This window comes from Hypanus sabinus, chromosome 13 (genome assembly GCF_030144855.1).
Source record: "Hypanus sabinus isolate sHypSab1 chromosome 13, sHypSab1.hap1, whole genome shotgun sequence".
Lineage (NCBI taxonomy): Eukaryota > Metazoa > Chordata > Chondrichthyes > Myliobatiformes > Dasyatidae > Hypanus > Hypanus sabinus.
In genome coordinates this window covers 103,373,421-103,388,738 of record NC_082718.1, presented here as the reverse complement: position 1 = coordinate 103,388,738, position 15,318 = coordinate 103,373,421, and the positions used below count along the sequence as shown (strand labels likewise).

General features: G+C 42.5%; 1 protein-coding gene across 1 annotated transcript in view; it reads right to left on the bottom strand.

Moving 5' to 3' along the window:
* The window catches only part of srrm4 (serine/arginine repetitive matrix 4), a 332,914-nt gene that overhangs the window by 48,180 nt on the left and 269,416 nt on the right, over positions 1–15,318 (bottom strand). The window contains exons 3-4 of the mRNA XM_059986941.1: positions 9,247–9,327; positions 3,144–3,215 (exon numbers count right to left, since the gene is read on the bottom strand). Coding sequence (XP_059842924.1) covers positions 3,144–3,215; positions 9,247–9,327 — 153 coding nt within the window. The remainder of the gene's footprint in view (positions 1–3,143; positions 3,216–9,246; positions 9,328–15,318) is intronic.

Here is a 15,318-nt window from a genome sequence, read left to right as displayed (position 1 = left end):
GGGATGGGAGGCCTAGGGAAAAAGAAAGGGGGTCCCCTAGAGGGAGATGGAGAGCAGGCAACGAGTGATTGTGAGAGGGACAGAGAGAGAAAGAAAGATAGAAAAGAATAAAAGGGAAATAAATAGATAGATAGATAGATAGATAAATAAGGGATGGGGAGGTGGGCATTAATGGAAGTTAAAGAAAACAATGTTCATGCCATCAGGTTGGAGGCTACCCAGAAAGAATATAAGGTGTTGTTCCTCCAACCTGAATGTGGCTTCATCTTGACAGTAGAGGAGGCCATGGATAGACATATCACAATGAGAATGGGACATGGAACTAAAATGTGTGGCCACTGGGAGATCCTACTTTCTCTGGCAGACAGAGCATAGGTGTTCAGTGAAACGGTCTCCCAGTCTGTGTTGGGACTGGGAGATCCTGCTTTCTCTGGCGGACATACTGGGAGATCCTGCTCTCCATCTCCCTCTGGTGCTCCCCTCCCCCTTTCTTTCTCCCTAGGCTTCCCATCCCTTCTCCAGCTGTGTATCCCCTTTGCCAATCAACTTTTGAGCTCTTAGCTTCATCCTTCCCCCTCCTGTCTTCTGCTATCATTTCGGATCTCCCCCACCCCTCCCACTTTCAAATCTCTTACTATCTCTTCTTTCAGTTAGTCCTGATGAAGGGTCTCGGCCCGAATCGTCGACTGTACTTCTTCCTATAGATTCTGCCTGGCCTGCTGCGTTCCACCAGCATTTTGTGTGTGTTGCTTGAATTTCCAGCATCTGCAGATTTCCTCGTGTTTGCCTCCCTTTAATATTCTGTTGAGCCTGTTTTTCTCTCTCCGCATTCCCAATGGCATGCCCCAGATTCTACTATTCACAATGCACCAAGGGTAATTTACAATACCTACCAACATGCTCTGGGAAGAATCCAGAGCACCTGGAAGACTCGGAAACCGTCACAAAGAGAATGTCTAAAATCCATACACTCAGGCAGGCATGGTAGCGTGTCAGCTAGTGTAATGTTACATGATGCTGAGGAGGTACTAATGGGGGAAAAAGAAATGGTGGACAAACTTAATATGTATTTTGACGCAGTCTTCGCTGTTAAAGACATGAGCAGTATAATAGAAATTCGAGGGTGTAGTTGCTATTACTAAAGAGAAGGTGCTTAGGAAGCTGAAAGTTCTGAAAGTAGATAAGTCACTTGGACCAGATGGACGACACCCCAGGGCTCTGCAAGAGGTAGCTGAAGAGATTGTGAAGGCATGGTTAATGATCTTTGAAGAATCACTAGATTTGGGGATCGTTCCAGAGAGTTGAAAATTGCAAATGTCATTCCACTCTTTATGAAGGGGAGGCAGAAGAAAGGTTATTATAGGCCAGTTAGCCTGACTTTAGTGGTTGGGAAGACATTGGAGACTATCACTAAGGCAGAAGTTAGGGGTACTTGGAGGCACATGATAAAATAGGCCAAAGTCAGCATGGTTTTCTTAAGGAGAAATATTGCCTGACAGATCTGTTGAAATTCTTTGAAAGAATAACAAGAAGGATAGAGAAAAGAAAGTCAGTAGATGCTGTTTATTTGGATTTTCAGAAGGTCTCTGACAAGGAGCCTCACATGAGGCTGCTTAACTAGAAAAGAGCCTATAGAATTACAGGAAAAATACTAGCATGGATAGAGGATGGCTGACTGGCATCAGGTAAAGTGTGGGAATAAGGGTGCATCTCCTGGTTGACTGCTCGTGGTGTTCCATAGGAGTCAGTGTTGGGACCATTTCATTTCACATTATATGTCAATGGTTTAGATGAAGGAATTGATCACTTTGTGGCCATGTTTTCTCAGGATATGAAGATAGGTGGAATGCAGATAGTGCTGAGGAACCAGGGAGCCTGCAGAAGGACTTAGACAGATTGGGAGAATGGGCAAAGAAGTGGCAGATAGAATATAATATAAGGAAGTGCATGGTCATGCACTTTGGTAGATGGAATATAAGCATATGCTATTTTTTAAAAGGGAAGAAAATTCAAAAATTAGAGGTGCAGTGGGACTTGGGAGTCCTTGTGCTGGATTCCCTGAAGGTTAACTTGTAAGTTGAGACAGTTGTTAAGGAAAGCAAATGCAATGTTAGCATTCATTTCAAAAGGTCTAAAATACAAAAGCAAGGATGTAATGCTGAGACTATAAGGCATGGTCAGACTGCTCTTGGAGCATTGTGAGCAGTTTTGGGCCCCTTATCTAAGAATAGATGTGCTGGCATTGGAGTGGGTCCAGAGGAGGTTTATGAAAATCATTCTGGGAATGAAAGGGTTAACATATCAGGCACACTTGATAGCTGTGAGCTTGCACTTGCTGGCATACAGAAGAATAGGGTGGGGAGAGGATCACCCTAAAACTTACTGAACTTTGAAAAAACTGGATAGCGTGGATATGGAGAGAATGATTCCCGCAGTAGGGGTGTCTAGGACCAGAAGGCACAGCTTCAGAATAGAGGGATGTCCATTTGGAACATACATGAGAAGGAACTTCTTTAGCCAGAGAGTCATGAATCTGTAGAATTCATTGCCTGAGATGGCTGTGGAGGCCAAGTCTTTAAGTGCACTTGAAGTGGAGTTTGATAGGTTCATGATTAGTAAGGGCATTAAAGGTTACAGGGAGAAGACAGGATCTGGGTTTGAGAGGGATAGTAAATCACCCATGGTGCAGCAGACTTGATGGGTTGAATGGCCTTATTCTAATCCAATGTCTTATGGTAATACTATTATAGTGCCAGTGACCTGCGTTGAATTTCCGCCACTGTCTGTACGGAGTTGGTATGTTCCCCCCACGACTGCATGGGTATCCTTCAGGTGCTCTGGTTTCCACATTCCAAATACTTACCAGTTAGCAGGTTAATTGATTCAATTGGGCATCATGGGCTGGTGGGCCAGAATGGCCTGTTACTGTACTGTATTTCTAAATAAAAATCATGAAACAGCACCATAAGACAGGGCTGAACATTGGTTACTGGCATTGAGAGGCAACAGTGCAAGTAGCTTGGCCAGACCTGACCTTGAGCCTAACCCTAAATACAAGAAATTGGGGCAACCAACTAGTGTGTGACATCCTAGCTCATTAATGCTCCATTTTCTTGTGATTAATGTTCTTTCTTTTTTTTTACCTATTTCTTTTGTGCTTCTTGGAGCTTTTCTTTTTCTTTTTTCTCACAGGGGCAGGACTGTAAGAAGGAGACCTGAAACAGAGCAAGGAGAAATCACAACATCATCACAGGAACATACAACTGCAGGACAAGTAGGAAAGGAAACAATATCTGCTCTGTTCAGAATAATGCTCCCTTCCTTTCAACAGGGTCTACACTGTGGCATCAATCATTCAATGATGTAGGAAGATCAATTAAATTAACGGAATTCCATATGTCTTAAACTCCAGAACGTGAAATTTCAATGGCAGGTCAGTTTTTCTGTCTAAGATACAAAGCAGGTACATTCCAAATTTTCATTTTCTTGACACCTCATTAACTTGTGACTTTCAGCTATCTTTAACCAATATGAGTCAAAAGTTTGTACTTTGGTTCAATACACGACTTACAAAGCACTTTTCCCCTGATAACCACAAGCCCTGATGCATCAGGGGTTAACCATTTGGGTTTTTAACTAATCAGCACAAATCTCTGCAGTTTAGCAGTATTTGATCACTTTGAACATATTGATCCAATTACAAAGAAGGCAGGTCAGTGGCTAGTTTTCATTAGGATTATGAGAAGGTTTGGCATGTCAGCAAAAACTCCAGCAATTTTCTGCACAGGTACCATGGAGAGCATTCCAACTGGTTACATCATCATCTGGTATGGAGGGGCCACTGTACAGGGTCAGAAAAAGCTGCAGAAAGTTGTCAACTCAGTCAGCTCCATCATGGACTCTAGCCTCAACATCATTGAGAATTCCTTGTTAAGGCAATGCCTCAAAAAGGTGGCATCCATCAGTAAGGAACCCAGAATGTGCCATCTTCTCATTGCTACCATGAAGGAGGTGGTACAGGAGTCTGAAGACACACACTCAGTGATTCAGCAACAGTATCTTACCTCTGACTTTAGATTTCTCAATGGTCCATGACCGATATGCCAGTGATACTAACCCCAAATCTGGTTCTGATTCTGATTATATGATGCTATGCATCTGCAATGTTGTTGCAAGTCAGTTTTTCATTGCAACTATAGCTACATACACTTCTTCATATGATAATAAACTTCACTTTGACTTTCAAGTTTAAGGAGGAACCTTCAGTAGAAGTATTCTTCTGATTCTGATATTTCTCTCTCCAGTTAAAGGAGGAAATGCAAATAACCACTCTGCCTTAATGATTCAGCAGCCACAAACAAACATGGGAGGCCTTCTGTTACTAATTTAATAATTGTTTTATCTATCTGCCTGATGTTCCTTTTCAGAGTGGCTGGAGTCCTGTGAGGTCTTTGATCTACAACGGCACACAAACTGTGTATCTACACAGTGGTTCACACCATTTGGGTCTGCACACTGCTCAAGCTGTGGTTCTATTCTCATGCTTGGAGCTAGCTGATTGGCTGCATTTTTGATATGCCCAGGTTTGGTGTCTTTGGGGTGCAGCCTTGCGGAAATGAATTCTCACTGGTGTTGCAACCTTTTGTAGCAGGAGCCAGAACATCGAAGACATTGAGAGCGGCTGTTGGGGGCCTCTGTACTTGGTGATCGATTACTCTCTCTCTCTCTTGATGGGGGTGAGATTTTGCTGACAATTCTCAAGTCGGTGAACTCGAAATAAAGAGCAACAATACAGATTGTGGATGTGAGATATGCCAACTAGTGGAGTGATGCCACAGCAACATCCTGGCACTCAATGTCAGTAAGACGAAAGAGCTGATTGTGGACTTCAGGAAGGGTAAGATGAAGGAACACATACCAATCCTCATAGAGAGATCAGAAGTGGAGAGAGTGAGCAGCTTCAAGTTCCTGGGTGTCAAGATCTCTGAGGATCTAACCTGGTCCCAACATATTGATGCAGTTATAAAGAAGGCAAGACTGCGGCTATACTTTATTAGGAATTTAAAGAGATTTGTCATGTCGACAAATACACTTGAAAACTTCTATAGTCGTACTGTGGAGAGCATTCTGACAGGCTGCATCACAGTCTGGTATGGAGGGGCTACTGCACAGGACCGAAAGAAGCTGCAGAGGGTTGTAAATCTAGTCAGCTCCATTTTGGGTACTAGCCTACAATGTTCCCAGGACATTTTTAGGGAGTGGTGTCTCAGAAAGGCAGTGTTCATTATTAAGGACCTCCAGCACCCAGGGCATGCCCTTTTCTCACTGTTACCATCAGCTAGGAGGTACAGAAGCCTGAAGACACACACTCAGCAATTCAAGAACAGCTTCTTCCCCTCTGCCATCTGATTCCTAAATATACATTGAATCTTTGGACACTACCTCACTTTTTTTAATATACAGTATTTCTGTTTTTGCACTTTTTAAAAATCTATCCAATATACATAACTGATTTACTGGTTAATTTATTTTTTTATTATTTTTTCCCTCTGCTGGATTATGTACTGCATTGAAATGCTGCTGTTAAGTTAACAAATTTCATGTCACATGCCGGTGATAATAAACCGGATTCTGATTCTGATAATAAACAGTGAGTGTTTGTCTCCCCTCATGCTGTGGAAGGAGCGATATCTGTCTCTTCCTTGTTAGTGACAGAGAACCTGTGGGATATTGAAATATTAGAGTAGAAAGTTAGATTTTGATGTTCTGTAGGCCATGGACTCTCTCTGGGGGCTTTGCTGTTGCTTGCATAGTCGGGGGTGGGAATGCTGATGCTTTATGCTAGGGTAAGTGGGGGGAGAGGAAGGGGGAGGGCTGATGCTGCTTGCTGTTGCTTGTGTTGATGGATGTAGGAGGCTATGGAGTTCTTACTTTTTTCTGTCACTCATTCATTGTTTTTTTTCCCTGTTTTGAGGAGGCCTGTAGAGGGTAAGACTTTCAGGTTGTATGCTATATACATTATCTGAAATTAAATGGAACCATTGAACCATTGTATGTGACATTAACTGTAAACCATCTATAATGTTCTGGATTTATACGTTTTTTATTTTTTAAAATTTTTTTAATAAATTTTTTTTATTGGGTTTTCAAATAATTACAAAAATAAAAGAAAATATGTGAGAAGAAAAAAATGTATATATATACCCTCCCCCCTAACATCCCTATATAAAAAAGAAAGAAAGAAAGGAAGGAAGGAAGGAAGGAAGGAAGGAAGGAAGGAAGGAAGGAAGGAAGGAAGGAAGGAAGGAAGGAAGGAAGGAAGGAAGGAAGGAAGGAAGGAAGGAAGGAAGGAAGGAAGGAAGGAAGGAAGGAAGGAAGGAAGGAAGGAAGGAAGGAAGGAAGGAAGGAAGGAAGGAAGGAAGGAAGGAAGGAAGGAAGGAAGGAAGGAAGGAAGGAAGGAAGGAAGGAAGGAAGGAAGGAAGGAAGGAAGGAAGGAAGGAAGGAAGGAAGGAAGGAAGGAAGGAAGGAAGGAAGGAAGGAAGGAAGGAAGGAAGGAAGGAAGGAAGGAAGGAAGGAAGGAAGGAAGGAAGGAAGGAAGGAAGGAAGGAAGGAAGGAAGGAAGGAAGGAAGGAAGGAAGGAAGGAAGGAAGGAAGGAAGGAAGGAAGGAAGGAAGGAAGGAAGGAAGGAAGGAAGGAAGGAAGGAAGGAAGGAAGGAAGGAAGGAAGGAAGGAAGGAAGGAAGGAAGGAAGGAAGGAAGGAAGGAAGGAAGGAAGGAAGGAAGGAAGGAAGGAAGGAAGGAAGGAAGGAAGGAAGGAAGGAAGGAAGGAAGGAAGGAAGGAAGGAGTGCCTGGATATTGGAAGATCCCCACATGCTCCATGGAGTTCGTAATAACTTTAGTATATATATATATATATATTTATTTATTTCCCCAAATAACCAATTATTTCATCTTTGGAGCACCTATATATTTAATCCTGTCTTTTGTAAATAAGGGTGCCAAATTTTCAAAAATGTTTCATATTTATCTCTTAAATTATAAGTAATTTTTTCAAGTGGAATACAGCCATAAATTTCCTTCTTCCAACAATCTATACTTAAGTATGTATCCGATTTCCAAGTAACTGCAATAGCCTTTTTGGCTATTGCTCTTTTTCTTTTTACCGGTCCATTAAGCCCATTAACATTAAAACTTAAAAAATTCAGTAAATTAGTCATTATTTTTAATTATGTTACTCCAAGCTATAATAATACCTAATCTTTCAGCTTTCGTGGTATCTTGGGAAATCTTTTTAAAATTCTCCATGTTGCTATGTGTGTCCCCACCAATCATCCAGGCAGAAAGATAGAAGGAAAATAGAGTATAAAGAAAAAAAAACAACAAAATACCCCCCTACTGATGTTGTGAAAAAAAAGGAACACAACATTACCCCCCTCCGTTGTACGGGTCATGGCAATCACCTTGATTACACACGTGAATCCCGCAGTAACCGATCCAAAACTCCCCAGCCCCCCTGCAACATAGAAAAGTATATATATAAAAGAAGAAAAAAAATACTATTCTCAATTATTATTTCTGAAATTTTGCTTTTCTCCCCTGTATCATCCTTAAATGTCCATCACTTCCATTCACTGTCTCTATCTTCATCTTTAATCCATCACGCTTGGAAGTCTCTATGTATAATTAGCGAATAGATGGAAGTTTTTGTGCAAACTCCTCCACTTCTCGATAATCATTAAAAAATCTTCTTTTTCCCTCCTCCAAAAAAATTATCAGCATTGCTGGGTGAGGCATTATAAATTTATAACCCTTTTCCCATAAGACATTTTTCGCTGGGTTAAATTCCTTCTTTCTCTTCAAAAGGTTATAACTTATATCAGGATAAAAAATAACTGCCTTCCCTGCTATCATCAATGGCCCGTTTCTCTTTTTGGCACATTGGGCAGCCGCCTTTAAGATCTTTTCTTTATCTTGGTATCTTAAGCATCTTATCAAAATTGATTGTGGATTTTGATCAGCTTGAGATCTTGGCCCTAAGGCTCTATGAGCCCTTTCGATCTCAATTAGAGTATCTTCTTCCATTTGCAATTTTTCAGGGATCCATTTTTAAAAAAAAATTATTGGATCTTCTCCTTCTACATCTTCTTTAAGTCCAACAATTTTAATATTGTTTCATCTACTAAAATTTTCAAGCTTATCAATTTTTTCCATAAATTGTTTTCTTTCTGATGTCCAGGCAGTAGTATCATTTTCCATTTTATTCATTCTTTCAACTATGTCTTCCATTGTAGTTTCCAAATCTATAATTCTCTTTTCCATTTTTCCTGTCTTTTTGTCATTTTATCAAACATCATCTCCATATTTGTCATTTTTCTTTTGATTACTTTTAATGCGTTTATTTTTTCTAATTTACGCATTATTTGCATCAAAGTCTTTTCCATATTTCCAGAAAGACTTTTGCCTCTATTTTCATCTGGTTTTTCCAGAGAATCTGACTCTCTCTCAGATTCACTTTCACTTTCAGTTTCAGTCGTAACTGGGATTTGTAGTTCTGGTTGCTCCTATTTGCGCAGTTTTCGTTGATCTTTTCCTTTAGAAATGGTCGATGTTGCCGCAGTTTCCTGTTCTGTATCGCCAGCGGTATCATGTACCTGAGCCCGCGGTTCTTTGGCAGAAGTGGGCCTTGATTCTGTTCCAACTTGCGTTGCCTTCACGGTAGTAGTTTTCTTCATCTTCTGTTTGTGAGGCATAACTTGAAACAATCCAGAGTAGTTTATAAGTAACTTTTTAGAAAGTATTGACTAACTTTTCTTCATTTAGACATTAATTTATTGATTTTTTACGGGAGAGCTGGGTTCCAGTGTCTCGATCCTACGTCATCACGTGACGTCCCCCTGGATTTATACGTTGATCCTAAAATTCCTCCAATTTAATTGGGGGAATGAAAATATGGCCAGAGGTGGTCTGTATGGTGGAGGCAGTATGTTTTGCTTAGGGTGTAGATCGTGTTGTGATGGGACGTAGACAAAGTTCCAGCAGTGTTGTGATGAGGTATGGTGTTGCCCAGGATGCAGACAGCGTATGGTGCAGAAGCTTTACACGAAAGCAGTACACTGGGTGTCTCTCCTCAGTATATTCCACCCGGCTATATTTAAGACAATGGATAGACAGAGTATCAACTGTGCAGAGAATCCTGCCCCTTACAGTGTTCGGTTAAAAAGCACTGCCAGCGACATAAATACTCACCGCCTTCGCTTCTGCTCCGATTTCTTCTTCTTTTTCCTCCTTTTTGATGGAGGAGGAGGAGAGTGAGCTGAATTACAAGATCTGTCAAAATAAAATCGGAGACATTAGCAGGATATAAGCCCAGATTTGCTGCTTCCCAAACAGTCATTTTAATTCCTGACTAAGTTTAAAGGCCTACAGACAAGTAGACGCCTCTGTAGAGTTTCCTTTGGGGGACCACATAGAAAGTCTCTTAAGTGAGTTTGACTTCATTGTTAAACAGTTCAATTGCCTAGGTGTTGTAACAAGTTTGAAGTAATGCAAACTCAGATCAACCGATTGGATTCCACATTGGCTCTACGATAGAGTCAGAGAGTGGTAGATGATGGTTGTCTCTCTGACAGGAGGTCTGTGAGTTGTGCTGCGTTGCAGCGTTCGATGCTGGATCTGTTGCTTATCATTTGTGTTAATGATTTCAGTGATAACGTGGTAAACTGGACCAGCAACTTTGCAAATGACACTATGATTGGTGATGAGTGGACAGTGAGGATGGCTACCAAAGCTTGCAGCAGGATCTGGACCAGCTGGAAAAATGGCAAGACGGTATTTCATGCAGACAAGTGTGATGTGTTGCGCTTTGGCAGGACTTTCAAAATGCATGGTCAGGCTCTGAAGTACAGATGTGCAATCCCTTAAAATTGGCATTGATAATTAAGAAAGTTTTAGTACATTGCTTTTTAGTACATCGCAGATTTAACAAATTTCACGACACATGCCGGTGATAATAAACCTGATTCTGATTCTAAATCAGGGCATTGACTACAGGAGTTGGGATGTTAAGCTGAAGTTGTACAAGATGCTGGTAAAGCTGAATTTAGAGTGCTGTGTGCAGTTCTGGTAACGTGCCTCCAGGAAAGATGTCAACCTCTGCTGTAATGAGAGAAAGGTTTTCAGCTACTCATCACCCTGTCTTGGCAGTACATCACTGTTCCTTCACCTCTGCCGGTGCTGCTGTTGGTTGTTCTTATCTTATGGAGAGAGGACCATCACAAAAAGGACTGCGGCAGCTCAGGAAGGCAGCACACCATCATCTTCCCAGCGGGCAAGATGATGAGCTTATCAACGCAGCCCACATCCTGCAAAGTGGGCACAGCATCCATCATTAAGGACTCCCATCTTCTAGTACATGCCCCTTCTCAATGAAACCATCAGGTAGGAGGTATAGGAGCCTGCTGACACACGTTCAACATTTCAGGAACAGCTTTTTCCCTACTACATAAAAACACAAAATGCTGGCAGAACTCAGCAGGCCAGACGGCATCTATGGGAGGAGGTAGTGACGATGTTTCGGGCCGAAACCCTTCATCAGGAGTGAAGTAACATGGGATGGTCGAGGGGGGATAAGAAGTGGGGGGAGGGATGAAGTAGAGAGCTGGGAAGTGATAGGCTGGAGGAAATGGGCTAGGGGGAAGGTGGAGAATTATGGGAAATAAAAGAGAAAGAAAGGTAGGGCTGGGGGGAGATTATAGTGAGGGGGGATAAAAGAGAGAGAGAAAGAGAACCAGACTAAAATTATAGATAGGGATGGGGGTAAGGGGGGGGGGGGCAGGGGTATCAACGGAGGTCTGTGAGTTGGATGTTCATGCCGGCAGGAAGGAGGCTACCTAGGTGGGAGATAAGGTATTGCTCCATTGTCCATTGACAGAGTGGGAGTGGTCTGTGGAATTGAAGTGTGTGGCCACAGGGAGATCCCGCCACTGCCGGAGGACTGAGCGCCGGTGTTCAGCGAAACGGTCTCCCAGTCTGCGGCGGGTCTCCCCAAAGTACCACAGACCACTCCCACTCTGACATGTCTGTCCATGGCTTCCTCTACCGTCAAGATGAGGCCGCACGCAGGTCGATGAAGCAATACCTTATCTCCCGCCTAGGTAGCCTCCTTCCTGCCGGCATGAACATCCAACTCACTGACCTCCGTTGATACCCCTGCCCCCCCTTACCCCCATCCCTATCTATTATTTTAGTCTGGTTCTCTTTCTCTCTCTTTTTCCCCCCTCACTATAATCTACCCCCAGCCCTACCTTTCTTTCTCTTTTATTTCCCATAATTCTCCACCTTCCCCCTAGTCCATTTCCTCCAGCCTATCACTTCCCAGCTCTCTACTTCATCCCTCCCCCCACTTCTTATCCCCTCTCCACCATCCCATGTTACTTCACTCCTGATGAAGGGTTTCGGCCCGAAACGTCGTCACTACCTCCTCCCATAGATGCTGTCTGGCCTGCTGAGTTCTGCCAGCATTTTGTGTTTTTATTTATTTCCAGCATCTGCAGATTCACTCTGGTGTCTTTCCCTAATACCTTCAGATCAAAATGGACAATGAACCCAAGAACACTACCTCAGTATTTTCTCTCTCTTTTTACACTACATATTTAATTTAATTTTATTATATATACTTCTTATTGTAATTTATAGCTTTTTATTCTTATGCATTTCAATGTGCTGTTGCTGCAAAAGAACAAATTTCATGACATATGCCAGTGATATTAAACCTGATTCTGATATGACAGTTGGCACAAAACAGAACAGAGTATAGTTGGATTCCTTATTTATATTAAGGTAATAAGGAAAATATAACTAAGAAACGTTGTCAGCACAAGTTGCATGCCATCAGGACAATTCCAAGAATAGATTCTGCCTGTGGCTTATGAAGAAGTGCACATAGAGAACACATTCCATCGTGATAATAGGCACCTGCAAAATGTCAAAAAACTGCAGAACAGAAAATGACCATTTAATTAAACAATCAGGCAGATAAAAAGTGAGCTGGAGATTAGCCTGATTGCTTCTGCTCCAAACCAAACCCAAATTAATTCTCCAATACTCATTTAAAAGGGCAATCCGAGGAGGTCAGACCCAAGGAAATGAAAGAAAAATGGTCTGGTCAGAAGCGGACGCCTCCCAGCAGGAGAGTCATCCATATATTTGTAAGACTCGCTTGAAGCACTGACTTGTGTGACCTTTTGAAGAGGTCATTTAATTGACATAGAATTAGAGCCTGCTAGATATCTCCTCAAATGCAGTGTGTGGTGTGGTGTGCAGTGTGAGTGTGTATTGCAGAATACGCAGTGTTCATAGTGTGGTGTTTAGTGTGTGATGCACTGTGTGGTGTGGTACCGCAGTGTGTGGTGTGCAGTGTGGGTTTGTATTGCGGAGTATGCCGTGTTCATAGTGTGGTGTTTAGTGTGTGATGCACTGTGCGGTGTGCAGTGTGGGTTTGTATTGCGGAGTATGCCGTGTTCATAGTGTGGTGTTTAGTGTGTGATGCACTGTGCGGTGTGGTACCGCAGTGTGTGGTGTGCAGTGTGGGTTTGTATTGGGGAGTATGCCGTGTTCATAGTGTGGTGTTTAGTGTGTGATGCACTGTGTGGTGTGGTACCGCAGTGTGCAGTGTGCCATGTATAGTATGCTGGATGCAGCATAAACAGAGTAGATCTTAGGCTTCTACTCCCATCAGGGAGTCCCTATTCATGTACAATGTGTTACTCCATCACCTGACAATCAGTTTGACTAGAGTTCTCCTTTTGAAGTACCATATCTGTGAATGGTAAGAATAAGTGCAGGAGAAAAATTTGTCTTTGGTCACCAAGATTAAACTCGTGCGCAAGTACTGGTCATCAGGAACAGCATACATACAACAAAACACTCTATGGAGATAGGCGTTGGGAGTGAGTCTGTTTGAGGGGATAATCTCGAATGCATTTCATGAGTTAGATTTACCTCATAATATGTGCTAGAAATTTGAGCTCATGCACATACTTATTTTTCAGTGCACAAATACAAAGAGTGTTTCTGTGTCAGAGCACATTAACAGTGAACAAAACTGGAAAATGGTACTTATCATGTTAGTTTTAAATTTCGATCCTAGTTCTGATGAAAGGTGTTTGATCTGAACCATTAACTCTGATTCTCTCTCCACAGATGTTTGGAGGTTTCCAATTTCTTTTATCTCAGATTTCCAGTGTCTGCAGTATTTCTGATTTTCCTGTAACATTGATATTGGCTGAGTTGCAACCCTTCAGAGCTCTGATTGGGTCCTTCCTGCTGCTGTTTGTAGGGATGAACGGAGTTCCCTCAGAGAATCTCTCAAAGAGAACAACATCCTTCCCCTGCTCAGTAAACATGCAAATCATGATGAGGAATTAATCTATGTGGTTCTTAAACTCACCTGTTATTGGGCATCCTCTACCTAGCCAAATTTTAATACATTACTGACCAAGGCAGTTCCCCAGGACCAAGTCTGATGTAATTCCTATTGTTGGGATGATAACAGAAGGTTACCGTGATACCATCCCCACAAAGCGAGATGGCACCAGTGAACCACAATGACACTCTGTGGGCTACGCACAATAGTTCTAAATATACCTTTTTTGAATTACTCCCACTGCAATCTGCAGCATATAATTTCCCTTTAAGCAATATACTTTTAAATTGACTCGATGAGCTACAGAGTTCATGATCTTCTTAAGGACTTGGCGGACTCAACTCCCAATCCAGCAGGTATGGCACTTTTAAGCGGTTGAAGGTTCATTGGAGTGGCTGGAAGTGAAGCAGGAAGGGGGGCTCCAGAGCAAAAGAATGAGGCCTTCTTTACACAGCATTCCCAGCACTGCCTGTAAGGAGTTTGTATGTTCTCTCCGTGACCGTGTGGGTTTCCTCCAGGTTCTCCAGTTTCCTCCCACAGTCCAAAAGACATACTGGTTGGTAGGTTAATTGGTCGGGAGATCCAATTAATTGGACTATGGCATAAGAACATTAAAAAAAGGAGCCGGAGTGGCCATTTGGCCCATCAAGCCTGCTCTACTATTCAATAAGATCATGGCTGATCTGGCCTTGGACTCATCTCCACCTATCGGCCTATTCCCCAAAATCCTTAATTATCCTACTATGCAAAACTCTGTCCAACTTTGTCAAATATATTTACTGAGGAAGCCACCACTGCTTCATTGGGCAGAGAATTCCACAGATTCACCACCCTCTGGGAAAAGCAGTTCCTCCTCATCTCTGTCCTAAACTTACTCCGCCGAACCCTAAGGCTATGTTCTCAATATGGCCTCAATACCCTCTTGTGCAATTGGATCCCCAACTTCCTTACTTACAGACCCCAGTCAGTCTGAGTTGGCAGCAAAATCTCCTCCACAATTTCCATCAGCACAGGAGCACCACAAGGCTGTGTGCTTTGACCCCCACTCTACTCGCTTTACACCATGACTGTGTGACTAAGCACAGCTCCAATGCCATATTCAAGTTTGCTGATGACACAACTGCTGTAGGCCAAATCAAAGGTGGTGACGAGTCAGCATATAGGAGGGAGATTGAAAATTTGGCTGAGCAACTCTTATCAATGTCAGCAAGACCAAGGAGCAGATTTTTGATGTCAGGAGGAGGAAACTAGGAGTCCGTGAGCCAGTCCTCACTGGGAAGTCAGAGGATCAGCAACTTTAAATTCCTTGATATTATCATTTCAAAGGATCTGCCCTGGGACCAGCATGTAAGTGCAATTATGAAGAAAGTAAAACAGCACTTCTTCTTCCTTAGGAATTTGAGAAGACGTTATATGGCATTTAACACTTCAATAAACTTGTATAGATGTGTGGAGGACAGTATATGGACTGGCTGCATTACAGCCTGGTATGGGACCACTGACGCCCTTGAATGGAAAATCCTACCAAAGGTTCTGGATATGGCAGTCCATCATGGATAAAACCCTCCCCATCAATGAGCACATCTACACGGAGCAATGGGACAGGAAAGCAGCATCCATCATCAAGGACCCCCACCACCCGGGCTATGATTTCTTCTCGCTGCTACCATCAGGAAGAAGGCACTGGAGCCTGAGGATTCACTCCACCAGATTCAGGGACAGTTATTACCTTTAAATCATCAGGCTCCTGAACCAGACGGGGTAACTTAACTTGCTCCATCACTAAACTGTGGACACACTTTCAAGGAATCTTCAAGTCAAGTCAAGTCAAGTCACTTTTACTGTCATTTTGACCATAACTGCTGGTACAGTACATAGTAAAAATGAGACAACAT